Here is a 19006-nt window from a genome sequence, read left to right as displayed (position 1 = left end):
CACCTTTTGAGTAAGGAGATGATAGAAATTCCACAAGGTATGTCTCTCTCTGCTTTTTGAAGAGCATTCTGATTCAGTGGTGCTTAACTAAGAAAAAGCAGTTTTGTTCTGCAGAAGTACTGGATACCGCTTAGCAGTTAAGCACCTACTTCTGCTCTCCCCATTCTTGCCAAAAGGGCAGAAGTGGCAATTTCTGGCACAGTTGAGTTGTGAACTCACTTGAACTAAGGTGACATATAGACTACATATCTTTGGTTTCATAAGAAACATTCAGTGCTGTATATTTACTTATAAAGTTAAGTAAAACATAATTAAATAGAAGATTTATCTCAGATTCCCTGGTTTCTTAAGTATCAGGCTTACACTTGTGGTAGAAGGCAGGCAAAATAAAACATCTGTGTTCTATAAAGAGCTGTGTCTGTCTCAAGTTATTGTCAGCCATAAATTCACATAAAGCCCCCTAGGGCTTGTTCCCACTTTTCCCCGATATCTCCCTAAGATCTTCTTGACAAAGCAAAATTTTAAGTTCTGTTAAAAGAGGCACACTTTAAAGTCAGATAGCTTTTCAACATAAAACCCTTCTGAGAACCATTCATAGCCAGTAGCAATGTTCAGGGAATGTTCAGCTTATTTCCACTGAACAGTTTTCTACACGTAAAATGCTTGACCTCAAGGTTGCAATAAAGTACTTCTTTAAGTCTTGAAGGAAGTCTTTAGATACAGAGTAATAAGTTACCCAAAAATGTTTCCATATGATTTGGTACTTCACAATGACAGTTAAGTACTTAACTGCAACCAAAAAGAAGTATGATGAATACTAGTTATGAAACATTAGCTTAGTAACAGAGTCTAACACAGATTATCTCTTACCTATGTATTCAAACTCCTCCTTCAAAGCCATACCATTGTGGGAAAAGCATTGCTGACATATAAGGGCATACCTGGAAAGTATGAATAATATATAATTACATACCTTTAAGTAATAACACACTGAAGGGAGATGTATTTTACCTTACATATTGACTAATACCTTAGATATTTTCTCTTAAAAGGTAATTTCCACAATGAAATTATTATCCTGAAAAGCAAACTAAATCTGCATATTACATAATAGTATTTAAAGTTGGTTTAAGCACAGTGAAATATTCTTAGCTACACTTTAAACCTCATGGTTCAACATATTTCTAATATCATCAGTGTCAGAAAAAAACATCCAAATTAAGTTAATATAAACTAGAATACAGTCAATACGAAAAGTTACCACAGTTAACATGGAACTTCTGATAGGACTGGACAGTTCTGAAGACAATCTTAAAGGCATTTAAAATGGATATAAAGTTGAAGTGGGTTTGGGGGTTTTTTGTTCAAAATATAAATCATTCACCCACTTAAGCACAGATTTTTCTTTGGTATCACATGGCTAATACCACCCAAACCAAAGGTTAATTTTGCAAAAATATTACCAGTATACCTGCAAAGAGATACCAGGTGAAACAAGGAGAAAAAACCATTTAATTATGAAAAGTTTGGACAAATTCATTTGCAATCCTTTTAACCTTCACGTCTGGCTTAAACAAAAAGGTTAAGAAGCTTTCTTTCCCCTAAGTGTTTAATATTTCTTTTATAACACTTTTACCTGTTCTGAGGACCATCACCAACCAAATATTCAATAACTCTATCCACAACTCCTCTTTCTCGAGGAAGAATAGGTCTTGCCAAAGGAGGGCCTGGAGGATGAAGACCTAGGAAGACATGAATTATGTCAAAATTATTTTCAACTATATTATTATATTTGATATTTTACTATGTGTTCTAGTGTAATAAAATAATTGCACCTACTTAATAGATATGGCCATATTTCTCAGTCCACTAGGAAAGCTGTAAGATTTTTAAACCTGTGGCAAATGTCAAACGTTGTAAGAATCAAATATTTTCAATAGTGCCCTCTTGAAGTGCTACATATAGAACAAGACTAATCCTGCCATTAAGGTTGCATTATTCATAACAGCACAGCCTTTCAGAACAGATCTCATCAATACTGGATAATTGATCTAAATGGACTGTCCCAATCTTTAAAAGCACAAGAAAATTTGATCAGAAAATACTGCAACTTACAACTCTTCAACAATAAGTACAAAAAAGTTTCATATTTAATGTTTTTAAAATAGGCCTCATTTTCACAAACAAGAGGACTGAATTCAGGAGATAACCAGTGAATGTATTCCCAAGTTATCCCCGTATTTTGTCCTCAGGCAGGAAGCCAGATCAAGAAAACCTTCAGAGCAGAAAGGTAGAACAAATTCAGTGCAATATAAACTGGATTCTGCAAAAGCTGTTTAAAGTAGAGGTCAGGCAAAATGCATTTCCTAAAGGTTCACAGAAACCAGAAAGACTTCTATCAAGAAAATGCACTGATAAAATCTGCAATAAAATTAAAGCTCTAGAATAATTTTGTGAATACCTGGCTTACACTCAAATGTTTTAGACCTATATTCAAACAACCCAAGTTTTCGTATGACCTGTAAATCACCAATATATTAAAAGTTTCTAAAAGACAAACTAAGTAAAAATTGAATAAAAGTTACCTAGAATGAAACATCACAACACACTCCAAGAACTACTTCAATTAACTGTCTGCTAATAATTCAGACCAACTATCTTGGTTCTCATGCTGTTATGGACACCAGTAATTAATATAAACATCAAAAGCAATCATTGTAGAAAGACTGGTCATTTCTGCAAAGCTTGGCAAACTCTCAACTACCTGCTGGTTATTAATTTTCAAACATATGGGAGCTCTGTGGTAATACACGTTAAATTGATTCTCCTCTACAAAATATAGCATAATGGAAATGAATTATTAATCTTCCGTAGCGATAATTAAGGCTATTCATATTTGTTGTAAGCCATGCATAAACTTAGACACAATATTATTCTTATAGATACTGAATTTACACACTTTTCACTACAACTTCATGACTGAGATCTTATATGCCTGGAAGGTTTGGGGAAATACAAGAAAAAGCAGGGCTTCCGTATGAGCTGACAGTTGCAGTGGCTCCCATTGCTATCTATGACAAAATAACATGTTTGGTCAAAATACCAGTTACTAGTGGGAAAAAAGTGCCTGTAAGACATTATCACAGAAACTACATTGAATATTTTAATTCCCAGGCTTAGCAACTGTCCTTTCAAACAAGTCAGTTTCTTTCTTTCTCTGAATCATTTATGCAGTAAAGGTTGAATTTCATCCAGCTTATTCAATGTGCCTTAATCTTCCCTTAAGAATAAAGCTATTATATAGCTGATATTATTTTATTTTATAGTCAGCTTCCTTAACAAGGAAAGCGCAATTTTAAATTCACGATGGAATTTTCAGTAAGCAGGTATCAGTAGATGCGGTTTAGAACCAAATGACCAATTTCCTGTGCAAGGAGCTAATTTTTGGTACTTCGAGGTAATCAAGATTTACTAATAACTTGCCTTTACAGTTCATAGAAGTTTCATAATACAGGCAAAGAACTACTAACAAAAAATAAGGCTTAATGGACTCTATAGAGAAGTAAGACCACAACTTCCCATGATAAGTTTACTCCACTACACTAAACAATATGAAAAGGCTTCCCAAGATCTTCCACTAGAGAGCAGGTATATTATGTATAGTCCTACTTTTTGACTGCATCATGGAAATTTGTAAGGAAGGACGTGCAGTTTGTAAGACTTAAGTAGCTTCAAGTAAAAATCAGGAACATAGGGCAGAGAAACATATTCTTGATCCCTGTATATACAGCAAAGAACCATTCCACGTTACAGTGGTGGTCATGAGATTCTTGGCAAGTTGCATTCCTTCTATATTCAAGAAAGCATTTCATCACCTTTTCTTGCCTTGTGATCCAACTTGCCAAACATCCTGCAAGGATGAAAGGCCTGACATGAACCCACACACAGCTTTACCATCTATGAGGAAAATGAGAACAATACTGCCCACCCAAAACTTTCAAATTTTGCAATCCTTTCAATATAATTTAGTTCATATTCTATTTAATAAAGTCCATTCCACCTGAATACCAAACGAGAAATCAAGGGAAAAACATTTTCAGGACATGAAACTAAATTTTAAGGAGTACTCAATTCTACCAGATTGCAACCCAGTGCTAAGCTTTTGACTCTTGTACCAAAATAACAATGCCATTTTAGAGTTCAGCTACAACAGAGACAACTTTTCTGTTGTATTTGGTATTTTACACTTTAATCTATGAGTATAGATTGCATGACTATACCTCCTAGAGTAAAAATTTAAATAAATGTCAAGATGTATGTTAAAAAAATATGTGCAGGGTTTAGTGAGAAACATGAATGTATTCTGAAAGTGTTCTCCTCTGCACCTGATTTATATAAGCATAGAGCTCTTCTAAACTAAGAACATAAAAAGGTATGCTATATTGTTGACTACAGAATACTGCAAAGTTTTATTGCCATTTAAACAAAGAAGCCATAACAGTTAAATGAGCTCAGGCAATAGGTTTCAGCATCAAAAGGTGCCAGCTGTAAAGAGTTATGGCTAATTGAATATGGAACTCCTGCTTAATCAGATAACTGCTCTGCTATTTCCAAATGAAATGCCATTTCCATACTGTCTGAAAATGGCCTATTTTATCGGTAACCAGAGAAAACAATATAAACTGTAAATAACATTAAGTGCTCTGTTTACCCATTCCAGGCACTGAAGTAGCAGGGGATCCAGGGCGTCTTGGTAAAACACTCGATTGCAAGGATGGCACAACAGTTCTTTCTGGGAGTCCGCTCAGACCTGATGAGTCTCTCTGCACATCAGGAGATGCTGGAACAGGTGACTTGGGAGAACCTTGTTTAGGAGTCACAGGTGGGGTTGTAGAAGCATTTCTTTGAGCTGCAGTCCTCTGACGAATTTCTGACAAGAAATATGCATACTGAATTTAACATCTAGCATTCTAAGCAAGATCTTAGTAGTAAATTAATAGTCTTATTCCAATCAGCAAATTACAGAGTCAAACAAAACCAGGAAGGTCTAAAACTAAAGATCACCAGCTATCTGGCTGAGCATGCCATAGAAGTAAATACCACACAGAATACTGAATTTTAATAGCAATAATCATTAACTGTTACATACTTTGGGCAAAATTCTGCTAGAAGGAAATTAGCAGACACCTTATGATTCTGTTCTCTAAGGCAGAACGTTAGCGAGACGAACAGTTAGACTCAAACCACAGTGTACACAACTGACTACTTTTTACTCCATGGTTTAAACATGCTTCCAAGTACTGAGCTTTCCATGGGACCAAAACTATTCAGTCAGAATCTAAAATGCCCAGGCTAAGTGCCTGAAGTTATTTAAAAAAACCAGACTGGATAAATGAAACAATTCTAAAACCAAAAGATCATAGTTTCAGTCACTTGTTTCAGCAACCCTACCATAAAACCACATGCTTGAATTGTCATAGAGCAAGAACGGGCTCTGCTAGAACAAGTCTTTACTTTTACCTCTTCTCACATCACTATCAGAGTTACTATTAAATCACTATCATGAAAAACTTACTAGGTTTCCTCAGTTGTTCTTACCTGAAGCCAGAATTCTCATTAAGTCCAATGGGAATATCACCACAGTAATATATTACGGTTTGAATATTACAATAATCATGCAAACCTGAAGTTCATACACTACTGCAACAAATCAAATTGAAATGAAACAGTCGCTTTAGGTCTGCAGACATTAACATGGTTAACAAGTAGCAGCTTAGTCTCTAAAAGGAACAGCCTAAGAATGCCCACAACTAAGACTACAGTACCCTACAGAGCAGGCATATAGCATCCACATCACTTTGAACAACCTTGCTTGTCTTCCTTCACAACAAATGGAACTTAATATTACATTTGGACTTTAAAATCATCCACATGCATTTCAAGATTAAAGAGATTTTTATCTGCTGACTTTGTGTCAGGCTGGAAGAGTTTAAATGCTTAGCAGGCAGTTTACAGGTCTACTGGCAGCCAGCCACTGGAAAATGGGTGTGCTGAGTCTGAAGGAATGATCCCTGTCTCTGAAAGTACAACACTACCAGGTTAAGCTTCTGCTTCAGATGGAGAAGGGGGAGGGAGTGTGTGACATCAGCTTACACTAGCTAAGAAAGAGTTGCTATCACTGAAGTACTAGGTCAAACATAAAAGTTCTGTTGGCAAACCACCAACATCTAGTGCCATGAAAATTGCAACATACATAGGTTATGGTCTTCCTACTTATCTGTATGTAAAAATAAGATTTAATATACAACAGAAGAAAGAATTAAAAATTCTTTGGTAGCACCAATTAAAAAACTATAAATGTTCAAACTCTTATTAAAAATCCACCTAGTTCAGTTTCCTACAAAGCAGAAAAAATTACTAGTTTTCCCCGTCACCCTTCACATCCATGACCGCATCACTTCACACAACTTCATCATCCAAGTTAGATCACCCAATGAGTATGAAGATTCTGTATTTTAACTTGATTTTAGAAAGTAAAGTTTGTCCCTTCACTATTTAAGTTATTCAGAATCTGGAAACCAGGATAAATTGGTAGCTGCAGAAATTCCATTAAGGTTTCCTTGGTGACTTGTTTCTATTTTGAAAACTACTCCTGTGTTGAGAGTTTTATCTTAATTAAGTATTCATTTATGACGAACCTCACCATTAAAATGTCTTCAAGAGCTTTTCGTGAGAGACAGTAGTAGTAACCTTTCAAGTTTTACTACACTAGAATAACTGCATCATCCTCTCCACGCCATCTGACTAACAGGAATGACTCATATTCAAACAATATATTGATTATGACCCGCGATTTATTATTCATTATACTCAAGTTTGTGTTATAGTTTCCAGTCATGTACTAGCTCCAAAATTTAAGCTAAAGGTATGCAATTTCTCAATTCTTCTCAGTTCCACATATGTTCAAAAAATTAGTGATAAATATAAAGCCTAATTCCACTTGTTCCAAGATCATTTTAAATATCTATAAAAAGACATATTAATCCATTCTCTTTTCATTACAAAGCCTTCTTTACACTGGTTTTTATATAAAAACATCAAAGATCATGACTGTAATTTCTACATATGGATGTTATTTTTACATTGTGAAGGCTGTCTTTCTAGATCATGTGGTTCAAGCATGTTAATTTTGATTGCTTAACAGCTCTGAGTCTGTTTCAATAGGTCATGGTTATATTCATATTTATTCTGAGCCCATAGTACATTATTCCTAAGCAATTTCCATGCTGCCTGCAAGAGCTTTGCCCCTTTTGCCTGTTCTTTTTAAAGGGTCATTCCTGGTAAGTCTTCTTTAAATGACTTTCAATTAAGAAAAGTTACTGCTACTTTAATAACTCTTTCCCCATATTTTTGTTCCTGCAAAGATGTTGAACTCAAGTACGGTCAGTATTAGAGAGATGTGCTTCAGTAGTTTTAGCCTCATTACAGAGTTAAGAATGCAAGACTCATTGCTAGTTTCCACAAAATTATATTGGGTTATTCACAATGCCTTTTTCTTTTTCCTCCACTTAGAAGTTCATTTGGCTCTCACTCTATTTTATGATTCATACTTAAGACAACTTGCCAACACACTGCTGCTCCTCAAGTAAGAGAAGTTACCAGAACCTGCATTATGAGAATATGAAAAATGCTCTCCTTGGCAAAACCTATAGCCCATCCATCCCAGTACTTCATTTTCTAGAGTGTCTGTAGATGTTATTTAGTGACAACACACTAACCTAAATTTCTGTTGCCTACATCTCTGATACCATCCCCAGAATCCACAAACACATTGTCAGGGATGTTAGAGAGCACAGCCCTGTCTAATCCATATCCATCACATCCGCATCCTGTTTCCAATGAACTCCTCTAATTCCTTTTAAATCTGCTGTCCACTTCTACAGTAACAGCCCTAATATTTTTTTGCAGTAACTGACTATGATCTATATACTTCTCAAATTGCCTTATTTTGAGATGCAGTGTGTTAAAAATCGCCTCTTGCAAAGTTCCAGATTTCCATACTTCCAAGTTCCACAACTTAGCTGAGTAACATGTCCATTGACCTCAACCCTAACACAACATACAGCTACTGCTGCTGTAGTTTTAATGAAGTTTTGCAATTTTCCAAGGATTTTCTTCATTAATGATTTTTGTGTATCTAAAAGCCAACTGCATGAAGACACTTAAATAATTTAAAAATAGAACTTTTAATCTTAAAGCACACTACAGTTCAAATTCTGCAGTTACCAGCACTGAACGAGACAGATGAGTAAGCAGACACATTACTTAGCAGGTATGCTACTACTCAACTGATAATTCAGTATGATCTCTTAAAGAATATTAGGATATTGCAGTGGTGAGGCAGCTGCATCTTTCATGTTTACAAGTATAACTATTTTATTTTTCCCTCACTTCAAAACTCCTTGGTTTTTGTAGAGAAGAATATATCATTTTTAAAGAGCTACGGTACAATGCAGGTCAATATATAGTTTACATAACTTGTTGGCTTTAGTACCAAAGACCAACCAAGCATTTTCTTTCTTCCTCCTCATGCCTATACCCATCCCAGCCTGCAACCATCTGGTATTGCACTACTTTTAATTCAAGTCATGGAGCAAATTAATTTAAAATACAGCCCTGCTAACAGTCATATTAGCACAATGAAAAGAGCAGGTATCAACAACAGGATATGGCTGATAAATATTTATTTCACTGCAAATATATACTTACCCTATTTTTCTCTATGGTCAAAGTACTGAATAAGTATATGCTCATTAAGTTCACCCCTCAAAACATTTCTGAATAGATGAAGTTGCACTTAAATTTTCACATTCCTCTCCCTCTAGATTTCCTGGTGCTTTCTTATGCCAAACTCAAGATTGATATGAATCATCTGTTAAAGCTACCATTATCTACTTAAGAAGCACATGTCAAAATCACAAAAAAGAGCTAAATACATTGAAAAATTGGGGCACTACCAGCTGTTTTTCTGAGAACCAACTATTATGCAACGTTAGTAAAATCTTTGTACCGATTAGTAAAAGTGGGTATTCAGACTGTTGTATTTTGGAGATGCATTATAATTCAGGAAGGACACCCCATTTGGGATCAAAAGTAGGGGCACTGTGCTTTGAAAACCCAAACACACACAAGACTAGTTATTTAATAGGGACTGAGTAACTTACTTGTCACCACTGCTACTTACACAGCCTGGGTAGAGGGGAAGAGAACAATCATGTAACTCCTAAGGAGTTTCAAAACTGCTGCTGCTATCTCTTAATAAAACCAAAGTGACTAAAGACTTAACAGTGTCTTATTTATAGATAGCTATCTCTGTCTCTACAAGAAACACACATTTTCAGGCAGTTTCCTCCCCTGGTCAGTGTTACTTGCATTCTACAAACAGACCTGTCACACTACTACTGGACTAGTGTAGGGGTTTCTAACATATCTCAAGGAGAAGGATGAATTTTATAAAGAGTTTAAAAATGCCAACCATGGGCTACCTAAACATTACAGTTATGACAGAAAATTCTTGGCAACCACCCATGAGCTGTATTAAAACAGAGAACAGAACAGGGTGTCAGAATGGCCCTTCAGACTGAACAAAACTATCAACACTGCAGAAATGGAATGATGGGAGAGACAGGTAAGGGGTAAACTTGAGAAAAAGCTGTTGAGCCTAAGACACCAGAAGAGATTGAAGCTTTACTGCTAAGGTACTGGACTGCAAATATTCACTATCAGTGTCAACAAGTAAGGATAGTTTTAAAATGACAATTTGAAGCTAAGCAAGAAGAACAAAACAGTGGATTTGATGATGCACCTTATAAACTCCTTTGTTAGTAAATCCAGGTGCTCTGCACCCAAGAAAACCAGTACTCCAAGAGTGAAAAAAGAAAAAATGTGTTTGGTTACCCACAAAAATTAGATACACAGTTGAAAATTCTAATACATTCTCTAAAGCAATATATTTATTTTATGGAAAATTATTAAATGCACATCAGATTCTGAAGTTTATTTTGAGCACCAGCCCTTAGGTTATAACGTAGAAAGTTAGCTACGAAGGTCTCAAAGTGTGAGTACCATCTTCAGTATTAAAATGTTTCTTTTATATTGTCTTCATACTAGCATTTTCAGTCTAATTACAGCATATTATACTCAACCTCAACAAAAACATAACAGTAGTTTTTTTGCATAAACATTTACATAAATTTCACATTTTTAATGCAAGCATTCTACTGTGAGTGTAGAGGAGAGATCTTTGCAGTCTTGAAACCTGTGTGTGCAATCCAGAAACAAGGCTTCCTTGAAATACATGCAAGGTCTTTTCTATTTTATTATTTTATTCAATAGCACCTTTAAATGGAACATCATAAACCAGTAAAGAACTAGCCATTCTTTTTAACTAGAAAATCCCTGATTTCTGCACCAGCTTTTCTTTTCCTTCTCTGTGCACCAAATAGAAGTAGCTTAAACACTGCATTAGGAAAGATCTAAGTAGTCAGAAATAGAAACAGAATTGAAAAGCTAAGTGAATGAACATTACATAAGATTTGAAAACACCTTAATATTCTAGAAAAATTGCAAGCATGCCACAAGAAGTTAATTTTTCTCTCTGCTTTAACATCAAGCAGCATTAAATATCCTGCTGTCTAGAACATCAGCCTTTAGCAATAGAACCTTTGTCTGAAAATACAGAGCAGTAATGGCCAGTCTAATGAACAGTCTATTAACCCTAAATAAAGGTCAACTGATTTACAAATTTTATCATAGAGAGACTTCTAGAGTGGAAATAGCTGTGGAAGATGAATATCTATGCTAAAGAGCAGCCGTTTTACAGGGCTATTACCTTGTCCAGGTCTTGGGGTTGCAGATGTTCCAGCAGATGGTAGTTCAGCCTCCTGCCAATTAATTATAAATAACATTACCTGAATGTTCAGCTCCATAGTACCTTCCATATTACATCAATAACAAGACTCTTACCTTTGCACTTGATTCTGGATCAAACCTTTCAAGGATTAATTTAGCAGTCTTGTAGGTTTCCTTCTCCATTACTTCCTCAAGCTGGAAACAAAAGGTTCCACATATAAATACAGAATTCTTCAAAGTACTTCCTCCCATCACAGCCTCCCACTTACAATAACTTATCAATGTTACCAAAAGGTGAAGCTCAGTCCAATGAACCAGTAGCATGTCCAGATACCTGCGGGTTCGCTGTATTCAATGGAAATTAAATTTTGCTTTCAAAAATAGTTTCTAAATTCTAATGGACTACTTAACAGCTTTATTGCAAGGAAACACCAAATATTGCTAATTGTTTACATATAATGAGGAGAATAATTACAAGCACCAACTTCAATAATGGAATGTGCAAAAATCTATCAGCCATCATTATTGGAAGTTATTAGACATGACAAGCAAATGACAGGCAATTCCTTAGATTTATTTCCTCATAGCACTTAATGCTATTAATTTAAGGAAGGTCATTAGCCAAGTGCTTTACAGAATAAAGTCCCTGCGCCAATTAACTGCTGTCAGCATTGATTTTAGATTATTTATTAGCAGAAGCAATTAGCTTGCTGCAAATGCTGTGAAAACTCACTAACTAGAGAACAGCCGTGGAATTCGCTCAAATGACTTTAAAGGCTGGATCTCCATCTTTACAGCCATCCAAACTGCTTTTCAGAAAAAAGGGAACATGCTAAGAATTTAAATAAAAAAATTTACTGAGAACTATGCATACTTTAGGGAGTGTAATTAAAGCACTTCATTATTACAGCGTTTTATTTACAATGCACTCAAGTGGCTTTATAGCTAATACATGGGCTTAATTAAAAAAGTAATCACTAGTAAAGTATCATTTTAGTGGTTAACAGCCAACATTAGAAAAAGCTTAACTTCAAAACTGAGATAGTTGAAGTTATGACAAATACCTAATACGTATAGAAATCATAATGTGTTTTACAGTATCTTAAGCAGACCTTTTCTCCCAGATATGCTGACTAATGGCCACGTTCAGCTAAAAGGGGGGAGTTTGTTCTTAAGTTTGCTGTTGGCATGAACTGTAAAACTGAAAAGGTCAGTGGTCAAAAAATTAAATTCTCTCAAACTCATTTATCACTGCTAAAATAACAAATGGTGCAGGTTAACATGACTTTTATGCCATTATTTCGCTAGTGAGAAACTAAAGTTTCAGCCAATCTGCATTTACAGACTGCGCAGGGGTTTTACATTTAGACAGACCTCAGAAGCTAAATAATTTAATGGATACTGTGTATCCATCTAACACTCACTCCACCACACACTTCTTGAAGTTTAAGGCAAGGAATACAGGCTGTTAATTAAGGACTGTTGAAACAAAAAGGGAGTGAAAAAGGAAGTAAAAATCAATTTCCTAAACTCGTATTTCAGCAGGACTTTGGAGTTAACCCACTAACTTTGTAAAACAAATGCCACACAGCATAGTAAGATCAGAATTAATGGTCTAATAGGAAAAATAAAGTATTTATTGCTTATAAAAGTAAAAACCATAAGGCAGACTTTTATATAAAGGGGTAAGGTTAGTGAGGCGAAGCTGCAAAGCGGGGAAGTGTTAACAGTCAGTGTCAATAGCTGCCCCCCCAAATCAAAATTTAAAATAAACAAGTTCACTTTACATCAATGAACACAAAATGCACACAAAGGAAAATGATAAATAACATTCTGCAGGGCAAAGCAACCTTTAGGAAGAGAAAAACCAGAATGCTCCACCATCACTTGACACTTTCTTTATCTAAGGCACTTCTTGCTATAGCAGTACTAGATAGTATGGTAGCTATTTGTGGATATTTAAGTTTTGCAAAAACAGTGCCATTACTTTGAAACAGAAAAATTCAACTCTCAAGATTCAGATGTCAAAGTTATTCTTCACGTTATATAGTTATTGGATAATTCAACAAGTTAGTCTTCATATTTTGAAATTCATATATAGCTTTATAATTCTAGTAAAGCTGAATCTGAACAAGAATTCAGTATCACAACTGACTCTTTAGAAATTTTTTGAAAATGTTTAGAAATTGTCAGGATTTCTATAAGTATGTTCACAGTTCCCATACTTTCACTTCTAGGATAGACTTTTCTAGAGTAAATTGAAATTTGGCTGACACTACCAAATTAAGAATCAAAAAGGTCGAAGTTTACTCACTGTGAGCAAATTAGTGTAATTACTAGAAGCAAATAAGTGCCTATGTAAAATTTAAATACTAATTCTATGTTTGCATAGAGAAGAAACTGGTTTGTGCTCTGCCACAGCAAGGTCGTTTATGAATGCAAATCTACATATTGACTTCTGGAGCACCCACCATCCTGAAGCATAATCCTGGAAAGGTTAACCTAGTGCTGAGCACTGGCTTACTAACACAAACTGCTCAACACCTCTTACTCTTTTTCCATAATACACTCTTCTCTGAGATCCAAAACTTTTCCCACAAAAACATTTTCTATTTTCTGCCAAGGGCTAATTCATATTCTATCATTATCAAGCATAAATGCTGAGCAACTAGAATCACAAGTGAAGTCTCTATGAAAGTTAATACCAGTCAAAGCATGTGTTTTCCATGGGATTAACTTATTTCACGGAATTAACTAAATCTTAATAAAGAAGCATGGTCATGTACCACATTCTCTCCTATGAATAATTGCAAGGATCGCCTCCTTTTCAACTGGCAACCAAACAAAATTCTGGTGGGAACGACATCAGTTGCCCATATTGAAAAGCAATATGAGTAATGTATTTTAAGCTTCTTGTAAAAGCAATTTAGCAACTGAAGTCTTAAGTACTGGCACAATGCAAACTACTTATTTGCCATACTACTATGGGAGTTCATAAATTGAATTACTTGCTACGTCAAACCCAACTATGAAGAGGTATTTCTTCATGTTCGCACAAAGCCATGAGACTCATCTGAGTCTACCATGTAAGATACGCCAGTACACATAGCAAAAGTTTCCTTAAAATAGGAAATAAATCATTTAAGTCACAGTAATCAAGTATACTCTGAACAAAGAGTAAAACCACCGAAGTAACTGCTTTGAGTGAACACCGCATAAAAGAACTCACTCATTTGACCCTTCATCAGTAAATACAATTTTTAACTGTTATTTTGAGCTTCCAACTGCATGCTTGCAGTATTCTAACATGTACTGGTAACATGTTCTTGACAAAACTGGACTTGTATACAACAACCAACTCCTAGTAAAGTTTTTGTCACATACTAAAGGTTATCAAAATATTAATGGTTTTCTCTGCCTGGAAGGCAGAAGGCATAAAATAAATTAAACAGTAATTATGTTAAGTAACAGAATTCATATGCTGCTGGGTTTTTTTCCATTACTAACATAACTCCAAGACAGCATTGAACTCTGACTAGTTTGTTGGGTTTTTTGGTTGTTTTTTTTTTTTCTTAGAAGATTAACAGATGCAACTTTCTAAACTCTTATATGGAATGTCTAAGTCTGTCAAAGTCTAATACTATACTCAGACTACTTTTCAGAGTAGCTGAGCAAACTTCAGCAAGGTTTAATTCTAAAATTAGCGAGGTAATTACTACACTATCTTCACAGCTCTGTCCTCAGGCTAAGAATTATCCCATCTTTAAGACTGCTGTTCCAGGTAAACTCTCCATTAATTCCCAGCTGTATCAGCTTAATACATGTCCTGTACCCTTGTTTTAATATGCTTAACCCTCTGAACTTGCTCATCTATACATGTTCAGGCTTAAGGGCTGACATCCTCATTAAGTGAGAACTCTAAGGCCAAAATTACAGCTAAACAGTCACGAACACAACCACAGTATCCCCTATGATCAAGGAGGGGAAAAAAAGTTGTATCCTGTAGTAGTGCATTAAGTACAGCTAATCAATTTAATCCCTACCCTCAGTTCATAATTCAACATGCTTTAAAGTATTCACTAGGGAAAAAAGCAGCATAGAGTCAGTTCTGTGAGAAATAAGTATTACACAAACTTTGAGTCAAAGTACAGGATAGACAATACTAATGGTCATTTCCAGATGAAGTATTTGTGTTTGTCAAGTATTTTACCCACACAGGTATCCATATGACTATATCACCAAAGACAGAATAGCAACTGAACAGAAATCAATTTCTATTGAGCAGTCACTGCACAGCCACCAGGACATCACATCTAGCAGATGAGGAGCTTACACCATTTACAGGTAAGCCCTATAACAGGCTTATGTCCCTTCAGCCTACAAGTAACATCTGTAGGGAAAATACAAACCACATGTTGGCAAAACACAAGTACCCTAACATTTTTCAAAAGGACAATTGTCTTCAAGATAAGATTTCTCCAGCAATTAGGTAGCTGAGATGCAATAAAGTGAAAAAGCACAGTTGTTGAGGCAGGCTCACAGTGCCTAGACAACAATTTGCATTACGAATAAACAGGAAATACACGATTTACTTATCCTAGATACTTTGAGGATCACAATGTAAATATCTGAGTAACTAAATCTATTTGCAAACCCTGCAGCAAATCAGAATTGAACAGGGAAAAAAAAAAATCCTTTCCCTCCCCATTATTTTACTTGAAGATTTTTGTTTTCTTTTACTAAAAAGTAGGTGTTGCTACACTTATTCATAGTAAAAGACAGCCCTAAGGAAATCAATCCAAAACAAAACCAAGACTAAATCTGAGTATTTTCAAAAATTTTACAGAATGCAATTTTATAAGTGTTTTCATCTAAAACACAAATTATATTGTCTCACTACTTGCATCCCCTTCCTGCTCATTTCAACATGTTCCATTTCATGTATAATTATCAAATTTTAATGCTCAATTGAATGTCTTAATTTATGATGAAACTCCTAAGTCTCCTAAGTTCTGAGTAAAAAATACCAACATCACCCTGACTCAAGAGGTTAAATAAGTTCTCTGTTTCTGGTTCCTTGCTAGGAACCAGATCAAGAGACAGTCACCAACTTTTTAGTGTCCTCAGACTGAAAAATAGCTGAGTCATATGTTATTGGACTTCCCAGAACTCTGTTTTACTAATCCTATTTAGAAGTTTATCTTTAATGATAAAAGCTTGAGTTGCATACATACTAATGACAATTTATATTTTCAGGTTTAAATTTTCCATAGTTACACTATAATTTCATTAATATTCATGAAGTATTTGTGCAATTTTTTAATTTTTAACTACTGCCTGGTCTTCTACATTACGTTATTTTGACTTCTTGCATATGCAAAATACATATTTACATCTTTTATTCAATGCCTTTACTCTGAAGTGCTTCTCACACACAAAAATTCAGCATCACTAGTTATTCTAGAATAAATATGAATATTTTTATGATTACAGAAAACCAAACTTAAACTGAAATGAAGACTTTACATTTAAGATTCCAAAAACTGTTTGCTCTCCACTGTGCTTTTCCTGTTCCAAGAACTTTCCCTTCAAAGCTACCAAATGGCTATGTTAATTGCAAACATTAACTAATTTCAGTTAAGCAGTTTTTCATAAAATAAAATTAACAACATAGTTGTCATGCTCATTTATTTCTTTCTCAAAAATGTAAGCCTGTCCAACCTCTTTTTATCACCACTCCAAACAAAGGACACATCCATTTAAATATTAGCAAACCCTCTTTAACAAAAGACAATGACAATTAGGTTACAGGTTATCTTTTTTACATCTACATTTTAAAAGTGACAAAAAACAGAGCAGAAGATTGTGACATAATAAACTCTCTTTTGGTATCTTTGTTGTGGGTTTCCTATTAATTTAGCTACCATGGCAAAATCCAGACGGTATAAGGTAAACACTTTGGGCAACTCATTAACAATAACCCTCATAATACAACTTTTGGCAGTTTTGGAGGGAGAAGGGGCTGTTTTGGTGGTGGCAGAGGGGGGAGGGAGGCAAGGGGTAGGGAGAAGTGTTTGGGTTTGGGTTGTTTGGGAAGGGGGGCTGTGTTTTGGTGGTCATCGTTTTTAAGTTTTGCCTTACCAAGGCAGGAGATGAAGCCAACAACATAAGTAAACAACAAACTTCCTTATGGAATGATTAAGCAGAGAGGAAACAGCTTTGCAATATTACAAACATTGCAAAGTGGGAAAGTTATCCAAGACCTGGAACCTTTTCCATCCTAAATCTGTCTTACTGAGATTAAGTGTTGGTTGAGTGGATGCAAATACCTGGAGAACACCAGTTTCAGTGGACCATAACAACCCAGCTTTTAAGTTTTACTTACTATTTTTTTCTTTTGAGATTTTAAATCTTCCAGTGCATCATCTAAAAGAAGGACAACATACATTAGTTTTCAAATATAAATAAAAGATTTCAGCACACTCTAAACACTGACTTTGCCCTGTATGACCACGAAAAATTACGCACTGACCACTACCAATCCTAAACACCAGTAAACTTTGTATAAAATAACTATTTTATGTGAAAATAAATCACTTAAAATGCTGAAACTGCTTATAAATTATAGCCCACCATTATTACTTTAGAGTTATAACTATTAAAAAATTTTATGTACCATTTCCTCATTAAGCAAACCAATTCTAGCCAGTGCCCTGCTTTGACCTACATTAAAACTGGTACAACAATGGACCAAATACACTTAATCTCATGAGTCAAACTACAAAAAAAAGCTTGAGGTCTAAGCATTAATATATGAGTATCAGATTTACTGGCTTCAGTATGTCACATAAGCCTCTTAATACATACTAGTTTCAAATGCCAGGTCAACTCTGAGCTTTAGAACTCAATGTATTTCATCCTTTCTATACTTTCAGACTACAGCAAACTCCCTGGTTTTGTAAGAACAGCTACTAGAAGGTCATTTTAATACTAAATGCTAAGAGACTGTTCCAACTAGTAGGCACAGTACCCAACCTCTCTAAGAGGAAGAGAAAGAAGAAAAGTCAAATGCACATGGGATTTTCTTGTAAGTCAATGTTTGCAGCTTGACAGTCATGGCAACCTCACTGTAATAAACCACCACCTAATGCAGAAGATGCTCTCTCAATAAAATAGCTTTCTACTACATCCTTCACAGCAAGAAGAGTTTAACAATAAATGTTACAACTTTCCCCCCCCTTCTCAGATCTACTGAACACTAGCAACTTAATTCCTGTAAAAATATAGCTATTTTTACTCATTTTTTCAGATTTCAAAGAAAAAGCTTCACAAAACTCCAAGACACAAAACTAAAACCCACCAAACTAAAACTAATTTTTTTGCATCTTTCTTTATATATAAGTAAGTATGTCATACCATTCAAAGCTACTTCAGGAACACCATTACTTGAAAGTAAGGGAACAATTACTTGAACTTTCCAGAATGTAGAAACTCATTTTGATAGAATTAACCTCTTTATTAAATGTGAAAAATACTAAAACTGGGCATGCACATATTTGAAAGTTTATGCAACAAAAGGGGAACTACAACAACCTGTATTAGTTAAGATAAATAGGACATGGAACAAGACCATATTTAGTACTGGGGTGGACCACAGAAGATGGGCAATTCCAGAAAGTGTGCATCTTCAAATTAGTAAGGTATCTTCCTTCATCAAATTTTACATTTATATTAGAGTACAGTCTCTCATGTAGCCCCACACAGATTAAGAGCTTGAAATGTACTGCAGTGCAGTGTGGTATCACGCAGCCAAGCAAGCAGCAGATACAGCCAATCTCCACAAAGCTGTGCAACCACCTTAAAGTGTGGGTGTTTGTTTCTGATCACTCTACTTCCTGTATTCAACAAGAACCTCGTGAAACACCTGCCCCTTCAAATGTGGCAAAGTACTCTCAAGAAACCAATATATCTCATCTTTATTAAACCCACAGAACAAAAGAAATTCATATTAGAGAAGTCAATACCTGCAATATACCTCATTTATTTTCCCTACACTTTGGGACAGATCAGCCTAAATCTCCCTTAACAGTTGTTT

At 35.2% G+C, this 19006-nt stretch overlaps 1 protein-coding gene across 5 annotated transcripts in view; it reads right to left on the bottom strand.

Moving 5' to 3' along the window:
- Window positions 1-19006, bottom strand: part of LNPK (lunapark, ER junction formation factor) — a 50523-nt gene that overhangs the window by 20204 nt on the left and 11313 nt on the right. For all 5 annotated transcript variants that reach the window (XR_004358032.1, XM_032693316.1, XM_032693318.1 and 2 more), the window contains exons 6-11: window positions 17297-17337; window positions 11026-11106; window positions 10892-10943; window positions 4712-4930; window positions 1637-1742; window positions 871-941 (exon numbers count right to left, since the gene is read on the bottom strand). Coding sequence is in view for 4 of the 5 variants with exons in the window: in XM_032693316.1 (XP_032549207.1) it covers window positions 871-941; window positions 1637-1742; window positions 4712-4930; window positions 10892-10943; window positions 11026-11106; window positions 17297-17337 (570 nt within the window). In the remaining variant the exon portion in view is untranslated. The remainder of the gene's footprint in view (window positions 1-870; window positions 942-1636; window positions 1743-4711; window positions 4931-10891; window positions 10944-11025; window positions 11107-17296; window positions 17338-19006) is intronic.

Source organism: Chiroxiphia lanceolata, chromosome 7, assembly GCF_009829145.1.
Source record: "Chiroxiphia lanceolata isolate bChiLan1 chromosome 7, bChiLan1.pri, whole genome shotgun sequence".
Classification (NCBI taxonomy): Eukaryota; Metazoa; Chordata; class Aves; order Passeriformes; family Pipridae; genus Chiroxiphia; species Chiroxiphia lanceolata.
Note: the sequence above shows the minus strand (reverse complement) of the source record. Positions and strands in the feature narration are given on the sequence as shown.